The sequence below is a fragment of the Carlito syrichta genome, unplaced genomic scaffold (assembly GCF_000164805.1).
Source record: "Carlito syrichta isolate Samal-C Ts95f unplaced genomic scaffold, Tarsius_syrichta-2.0.1 Scaffold135908, whole genome shotgun sequence".
In the NCBI taxonomy this organism is placed as follows: domain Eukaryota; kingdom Metazoa; phylum Chordata; class Mammalia; order Primates; family Tarsiidae; genus Carlito; species Carlito syrichta.
In genome coordinates this window covers 248,615-257,530 of record NW_007080004.1, presented here as the reverse complement: position 1 = coordinate 257,530, position 8,916 = coordinate 248,615, and the positions used below count along the sequence as shown (strand labels likewise).

The window sequence follows — 8,916 nt, the reverse complement described above, 5'->3', positions numbered from 1 at the left end:
CGGGGGCCAGGCCGACGCCCCGCTGCTCCCGCAGCCCGCCCTTCTGTCCGTCGTCCTGAGGCTCAGCTGGGCTGACTCAGAATTCAGCGCGTGTCGCTGTCATCCGAGTTTCCCTCTTCATTCTTGCTCGGTCATCCGCGGCCTGTGACCACTGCGTGGCCGTGAGTGTCCTACCTGCCTTCCAGTGGTACCGGGGTTCGGAGCATCATCCTGCCCCGGGTCACTCAAGAAACCCAGGCGGGCATAAGCCTGGTGGAGAGACAGCATTGTGATGGGATGTGTTCCGAGGTATCTCGGGGGCCTCATGGCCAGAGGCTTTAGGTGCCAAAAGGGGGACACAGAGGTGCGCCCCACACGGGGTGATCCACACACAGGTGTCCCCACAGGGTGTCCACACACACACACGGTGCCCCACTGACTCACTGCCCCATGAAGTAGTGAATTGCTGGGTTCAAAGGCAAAATTGGGAATGTGGAGTTGATTGCATGTGCGTCTGTATACCAGAGAAAAGTACCTGAAAAAGACCTGTGTGTCTTCAGGGTAGGTCTGGATGGACTGGATAAAGGACAGCCAACTGCATCCATGGGTGAGATGACTGGAAAGGTGAGGGAAAAAGAAAGTGAGAGATCATGATAAAAAATTAGCTGGGTGTGGCCGGGGCAGGAGGATTGCCTGAGCCCAGGAGGTCGAGGCTACAGTGGTCTCTGATCCTATCACTGCACTCCAACCAGGGTGACAGAGCAACACCCCAACTCAAAAAGAGAGGAAGGAAGGGAGATTATGGGTGAATGGCCTTCAGGTTCCTGAATGACACACTTGTTGCCAGCTGTGTGCTTCCTCAATGCAATTTTCTCAGCCTTTTTCCTTGCCCCAACTCCAGGGAAGATTGACAAGCTAAATCTCCAGTGAGGTGAGCTGATCAGGAAGGTCAGATGTGCAAACAGATTCTGCAAGAGTTCCTTCCCCCGCCTCCATTCTCCCCACAGTTTTTCCTTCCAATTTCTGATGAAAGGCACTTGGAGTAGGTGTTTTCCTATATCTCAGCTGACTCTTAAGGACCCTCTCCCCAGTCCCTACCCCTGTCTAACCCACTTGACAGACTCCTTACATTTTCATGTGATTCACCCACTTTAAATCTCCTTCTGCAAAGTCTTCCTTGACCTCCAGTAAAAACCATTTACTTACCACACTGTTTCCCACTACGTTTTATCTTCAGTTCTTATAGTTTACATGTATCACCAATTGTAGATGACAGTATCTGCTCCTCTCCTTACCTCTAGACTTGGAGTTCCATGAGATCAGACACCATTTCTTTCTTTCTTTCTTTTGATTTGGCATCTCACTCCGTCGCCCAGGCTGGAGTGCAGTGGCACCCTCACGGCCACCCCAGCGTTGACCTGCTGGGCTCCAATGATCCTTCTGCCTCAGCCTTTCAAGTAGCCAAAGCTACAGGCATGTGCTACAATGCCCGGCTAATTTTTGATTTTTTTATTGTAGGGACGAAGTCTGGCCAAGTTGTCCGGGCTGGTCTTGAGCCTAAGCCCAGCCCATTTTTGTATTTTTGAGGCCTAGCACCAAAGCCCGGGAACTAGAATAAATAATAAAAAATATTTTATTTTATTGTTTTGAGTTGGAGTTTCACTCTGTCACCCAGACTGGAGTGCAGTGGCCGCTCCCGGCCACCGCAGCCTCGACCTGCTGGGCTCCGGTGATCCTTCCTCCTCAGCCTCCGAGTAGCCGGAATTACAGGCATGCGCTACCATGCCCTGCTGATTTTTTGATTTATTGTAGAGATGAGGTCTTGCCAAGTTGCCCAGGCGGGTCTCGAACCCGCAGGCTGAGGCAATCCACTCACCTCAGCCTCCCAAAGCACGTGATTGCAGGCTGAGCCACCAAAGCACGTGATTGCAGGCTGGCTATGTCTTTATCTTAAAAGTGGCATGTTTTGACAGTTTTTGTGATGAAAAAAAAGATGACATGTTTTTGAGGTTAAATGATTTCCCAGATTTTTGCCTCATAAAAATGACGGTCTTGCTAGACATAGTGGCTGACACCTGTAACCCAGTACTTTGGGAGACGGAGGCAAGAGGATTACCTGAACTCAGGGATTCTAGACTAGCCTGGGCAATTTGGCAAGACCTCATCTCTATAAGAAGTTAAAAAATTAGCTAGTTTGGTGGCATGTGCCTATAGTTCTAGCTACTTGGAAGGCTAAGGTGGAAAGATTGCTTGAGCCCAGCAGGTTGAGGCTGCGGTGGCCATGAGCATGTGTGCCACTGCACTCCAGCCTGGGCGACAGAGTGAGACTCCGACTCAAAAGAAAAAAAAAATGACAGTCTTCCCAGCACGTTGGGAGACTAAGGCTATATAGAAGCGCTTCAGACCAGTAGCTTGAAGCAGAAATGACAATTTCCTTTTTGTTGTGCAAGATAGGTATTGATTTTTTATGTGTGACTCCCTTGCTAACTTTGTATTCTATTCTTTCTTTTCTCTACCAAACTGATTAAAAAGAAGCATAAAACTAAAGTGGAGCTCAGCATCGTGGTGCACACCTGTAATCCCAGAGGCTTGCCAGGAATTGGAGACCAGCCTGTTCAACATAGTGAGATCTCAGCTCTATAAAAAAGTAAAAATTAAGCCGGGCTCGGTGGCTCAGCCTGTAATCCCGTGCCTTTGGGAGGCTGAGGTGAGTGGATTGCCTGAGCCCGCGGGTTTGAGATCCGCCTGAGCAGCGAGACCTCATCTCTACAATAAATCAAAAAATCATCCGGGCATGGGAGCGCATGCCTATAATTCTGGCTACTTGGAAGGCTGAGGTGGAAGGATCGCCGGAGCCCAGCAGGTCGGGGCTGCGGTGGCCGGGAGCGGCCACTGCACTCCAGTCTGGGCGACAGAGTGAGACTCCAACTCAGGAAAAAAAAAAAAGAAACGTTGTTATGCAACACATGACCATGTTAGATTTGGGATGTAGATTGATTTAGCATGTTATAGTTGTAAGAACACAGGACTAAAAGCAGGAAGTTTTATTCCCATTGCTGCAGCTAACAGCTTTGTGATCCTGGACAAATATTTTCACTTCTCTGGCCCTTTATCTATAGGAGGAAAGTTGAGACTAGATAATTCTAAAATCTTGCTTCTAGAATTCAAGCATTTTTAACTTAATAATATATTTACCCAGAGGAACTCAAATCATTCTACAAAAAAGATACCTGCACATGTATGTTTGTTACAGCTCTATTCACAATAGCAAAAACATGGAACCAACCATGCTCCCCATTGAAGCTGAACTGGATTAAAAAAATGTGGCACCTATACATAATGGAACATCATGCAGCCATAAAGAAGGACAAGCATGGACTTTGTAGCTACTTGGATGGATGTAGAGTCTGTCACACTCAGGGATCGACCACAGAAACAAAGAACAGAGTACCATATGTTCTCACTCATCAGCGGACCTTGAACAATTATCATAATACTACTAGAAAGGGATTGGCAGTAGTGGGAAATGCCAAGGGAGGGATGGGCAGGCCTCATCAACAAGGGTACCTGCATAATGAACTTTTATTTACCTAACCCTGAATTGTACCCCACGTCTTTAAAAAATAATAATAACATATCAGTTTTACTATTTGTCTTTTGCCTCACAGGGAGAAGTTATACACTGGTTGGCATGTTCATTATATGTCGCATGCCGCAAAAGTATTATTCCCACAGTTGGAAAGGGTATCATGGAAGGAAACTGTGTTTCACTTACGAGAATACTACGTTCAGCCAAATTAAGGTAAAGCACTTTGATTTTTCAAATTTTTTTATAAGCCCAAATTTTTAGAATTGAATTTCTCCATATTTTGAATCATTTGACTTCATTTACTTCTAAGTTTATTATAACAGATATTCTTTCCCAGTTCCTCCTCAGCTTTTCTTCCTCAAATTCTGTCTTCAACCAGAGGTCTCTGTGCTACATCTTTTTTAGCTATGCTTTTTAAAAATTATTTTTAATTTGGAACAAATTTCAGGCTTACAGAAAAGGTGCAAAAATAAAAAAGAACAAAAAAATCCCAATATACTGGTGACTCAGATTCACTTCTTATTGACATTTTACCCCATTTGCTTTCTTATTTGGTCTTTCTTTTTAAAATATATACATATTTTTCTCTTTTTTTTTTTTTGAGTTGGAGTCTCACTCTGTCACCCAGACTGGAGTGCAGTGGCCACTCCCAGCCACCGCAGCCTCGACCTGCTGGGTTCTGGCGATCCTTCCACCTCAGCCTTCCAAGTAGCTGGAACTATAGGCGCACGCTACCATGCCCAGCTAGTTTTTTGATTTATTGTAGAGATGAGGTCTCACCAAGTTGCCCAGGTGGGTTTCGAACCCACGGGCTCAGGCAATCCACTCACCTCGGCCTCCCAGAGATCTGGGATTACAGGCTAAGCCACCGAACCCGGCCATATTTTTCTCTTAAATAATACTTTTATTTTTCCTCAACCATTTCAAAGCAAGTAGCCTACATTTATAGCCCTTTACCTCTAAATGCTTCAGTTTAAATTTCCTTAAATAACTACTACAGGCTGGGTGTGGTAGCTCATACTTGTAATCCCGCACTTTGGGAGGCCAGGGTAGGAGGATCGTTTGAGGCCAGGAGTTTGTGACCTCTACTTGGGAGGCTGAGGCTAAAGGATTGCCTGAGCCCAGGAGGTCCAGGCTGCAGTGAGCCATGCTCATGCCACTGCACTCCAGCCTGGGCAACAGAAGTGAGACCCTGACTCAAAAAATAAAAATAGGCCTGGCACGGTGGTCTTGTCTGTAATCCCAGCACTTGGGAGTTCAAGGCAGGAGGACTGCTTGAGCCTTGGAGTTCAAGACCAGCCTGGACAACATCGTGAGACCTTATCTCCACAAAAAAAAAATTAGCCAGGCATACTGGCATGCACTTAGATACTCAGATACTCAGGATGCTGAGGCAGAAGGCGATCTTGAGCCCAGGAGGTCAAGGCTGCAGTGAAGTGTGATCGTACCACTGCACCCCAGCCTGGGCAACAGAATGAAACCCTGACTCTAAAACAAAACAAAAATAAATTTAAAATATTTCAAAACCATAGTATGAGGGGAACCCAAAAAGCCCAGAATTTATTTATAAGAAATTATATAGGCCGGGCTCGGTGGCTCAGCCTGTAATCCCAGCACTTTGGGAGGCCGAGGTAAGTGGATTGTCTGAGCCCGTGGGTTTGAGACCCGCCTGGGCAACTTGGCGAGACCTCATCTCCACTATAAATCAAAAACTAGCCGGGCGTGGTAGCGCACGCCTGTAGTTCCAGCTACTTGGAAGGCTGAGGCGGAAGGATCACTGAAACCCAGCAGGTCGAGGCTACAGTGGCCGGGAGCAGCCACTGCACTTCAGTCTGGGTGACAGAGTGAGACTCCAACTCAAAAAAAAAAAAAAAAAAAATTTATATATTTATTCTTACATGTTTGAACTTCAGTCAAAGTACTCTGTTTGATTCAATACATCTATTGAGGTGCTTTTTCCACTGCTCAAGAGTTTTTGAACTCATCAATTTTGATGCCTTTTAGTGCTTCTGCTGTTTTTTGTTTCACTTCTTCTACATCAGCAAAACATTTCCCATTGATGACTTTTTTAATCTGGGGAAACAAAAAAAAGTTTCTCTGGACGGGCAAGATTGGATGAATACTTAGACTGAGACACAGGGGTCATGCTGTTATTGGTCAAAAACTGCTCAACACTCAGCACGGTGTGGGCAGGTTGTTCATGTAAATAACCCATCATGAAATGGGCAAATGTGTTGAAAGAATCTCAAAAAAAAATTCATTGAAGTCGAATGCAACCTTTCACAACAATACCAGCTGGTGCACTGATGCTGATGGGTTCCTAGAACACTTATATAGCAGAGGAAGCCTATACCACAAGGGGCCCACCCTCCAAAAAATAATTCCATTTTTTTTGGAGTCACCCCTCATACAGTTGCCAACTTCAGTAAAATTAACATTGGTAAAGTAATTTTACCTAACCTGCTATCTCTACTCTAGTTTTGTAGTATTCAATAATGTTCTTTATAACATTTTTTCCCTTCAGATAGTTTCCAGTCTAGGAACAGGTATTACCTTTGCCTATGTCTATTTATATTCTTCTTTAATCAGGAACACTTCCACAGCCTTTCTATGTCTTTTATAATGTTGACATCAACATTTTTGTAGAATATAATCTACAACCACCTAGTCCCCCCCTCTTTTTTTTGAGTTGGCGTCTCACTCTGTCGCCCAGACTGGAGTGCAGCAGCACTCTCCCGGCCACCGCCTTGTCAACCTGCTGGGCTCCAGCAATCCTTCCATGTCAGCCTTCCAAGTAGCCAGAACTACAGGCACGTGCTACCATTCCTGGCTAATTTTTGATTTATTGTAGAGACTAGGTCTTGCCAAGTTGCCCGGGTGGGTCTCGAACCCGCGGGCTCAGACAATCCACTCGCCTCAGCCCCCCAAAGTGCTAGGATTAGAGGCTGAGCCACCGAACCTGGCCTAGTCCCCCTTTTTAATAGATTGTTTTTCATTTTGGATTTGTCTGCCATTTCCTTATAATTAGATGCAGGTTATACATTCCCTAACAAGGAAAACTATGCAAGTGATTTTGTGGCCTCAGGATATCACATTTGATGATATGTTATCCATCTGTCTCTCATTGGTGATGTTAATTTTGCTCATGTGGTCAAGTTGTTGTCCTATTTCTGTACTGTTTTTTTTCCCATGCAGCTACTCTGTGGGCTTCAGATATATCTTTTACTTACTATAGTATCTACCATATATAATTATTTGACTGGATTGGAAACAAAAGAAATGTAGTGATCCAGTTTAAATAAGTACTAATGTTCTCTGTTTCTGGGACAAAACTATTTGAGGTCATTGTCTATTTGCTATCCTTGGGCTTCCAGGGTAGAAGAGGAGCAAAGGTTAAAGCCCTGTCCAGGGATGATAAATAGGTTTCAGTTGATGCTAAATTTAAAAAAATTCTCAGAACAATTTTGGTTCGGTGATTAGAAAGTAAATAATGTCAAGATGAATAAAAAGGATTTGAGATATCAATTTTTGTTATTGATGATAAAATGAAAATTAATGGGGTTAAAAGTAATTGTTTTTTTTTGTTTTTTTTGGGTTTTTTTTTTTTTTTTTTTGAGTTGGAGTCTCACTGTCACCCAGACTGGAATGCAGTGGCTGCTCCCGGCCACCGCAGCCTCGGCCTGCTGGGCTCCAGCGATCCTTCCGCCTCAGCCTTCCGAGTAGCCGGAATTACAGACATGTACCACCACACCCAGCTGATTTTTTGATTTATTGTAGAGATGAGGTCTCGCTGCCCAGGCGGGTCTCGAACCCGCGGGCTCAGGCAATTCACTCACCTCAGCCTCCCAAAGGCGCGGGATTACAGGCTGAGCCACCGAGCCCGGCAAAAGTAATTGTTTTAATTAAGCAGAACAGTATCAATTTTGGCATAAAACAATCTCATCTTTTTCTGTCAGTGTTTCTCATCACTACCCATGTGATTTTTAAAATCTTTCTAAGCCGGGCTCAGTGGCTCAGCCTGTAATCCCGCGCCTTTGGGAGGCTGAGGTGAGTGGATTACCTGAGCCTGCAGGTTCGAGACCCACCTGGGCAGGCGAGACCTCATCTCTACAATAAATCAAAAAAAAAAAAAAATCAGCCGGGCGTGGTAGCGTGCACCTGTAATTCCGGCAACCTGAAGGCTGAGGCGGAAGGATCACTGGAGCCCAGCAGGTCGAGGCTGCGGTGGCCGGGAGTGGCCACTGCACTCCAGTCTGGGCGACAGAGTGAGACTCCAACTCAAAAAAAAAAAAATCTTTCTAATAAAATGTTGGGGAAACTTAACAAATAATAATTATAACTTTAACAAAATTTAGAGCTGTACATGCTTAGATAAAAAATTCAGACTGGGCGCAGTGGCCCATGCCTGTAATCTCAGCACACTGGGAGGCAGAGGTGAGAGGATTGCCTTGAGCCCAGGAGTTCGAGATCAGCCTGGGACAACTTGGCAAGACCTTGTTTCTATAATGAATCAAAAAATTAGCTGGGGGTGGTGGTGCGTGCCCATAGCTTCAGCTGCTTGGAAGGCTGAGGTGGAAGGGTTGCCTGAGCCCAGCATGTCGAAGCTGCAGTAGTGGTGAGCATGCTACTGCACTCCAGCCTGGGCAACAGAATGAGACTTTGATTCAAAATAATAATTACAATTATAGTTATGATTATTACATTAATATAATAATAATAATTATTATAGATACATATGTTAAAATAGCAATCTTTACTGAGTACTTAATCTATGTGCCAGGTACCCTCATAGATACTAAATGTATTGCATATCTTTATTTGTTTAATCCTTACAGTATATCCCATGAAATGTCTCATTTTATAGATGAGGAAACTATGTCACTGAGAGGTCCAGTTACTTCCCAGAGGTAATATGCCTAGTAAAGGGCAAAGTCTCTTAAGTTCATGCTATATTACATGTAGCTACACACAGATATAAGTATGTCTCTGTTTTATTTTTTTGTTTGTTTTTTTGAGTCAGAGTCACACAGCCACCATAGCCCTGACCTGCTGGAATCAGGCAATGCTTCCAACTTAGCCTTCCAAGTAGCTGGAACTACAGGCACACGTCACCATGCCGGGCTAGTTTTTTTTTATTTATCATAGAGGCAAGGTCTCACCATGCTGCCCAGGCTGGTCTTAAACCTGTGGGCTCAGGTAATCCTCTTGCCTCAACCTCCCAAAGTGCTGGGATTGCAGGTGTGAGTCACCATGCCCTGCTGATTTTCATCTTTTTTTTTTTTTTGAGTTGGAGTCTCACTCTGATGCCCAGACTGGAGTGCAGTGGCCGCTCCCGGCCACCGCAGCCT

At 44.8% G+C, this 8,916-nt stretch overlaps 1 protein-coding gene across 1 annotated transcript in view; it reads left to right on the top strand.

The window, feature by feature from the left end:
- The first annotated feature begins 3,643 nt into the window (after positions 1–3,643).
- The window catches only part of RBL1 (RB transcriptional corepressor like 1), an 87,824-nt gene continuing 82,551 nt past the window's right edge, over positions 3,644–8,916 (top strand). The window contains exon 1 of the mRNA XM_021708372.1: positions 3,644–3,781. Coding sequence (XP_021564047.1) covers positions 3,729–3,781 — 53 coding nt within the window. The 5' untranslated portion in view covers positions 3,644–3,728. The remainder of the gene's footprint in view (positions 3,782–8,916) is intronic.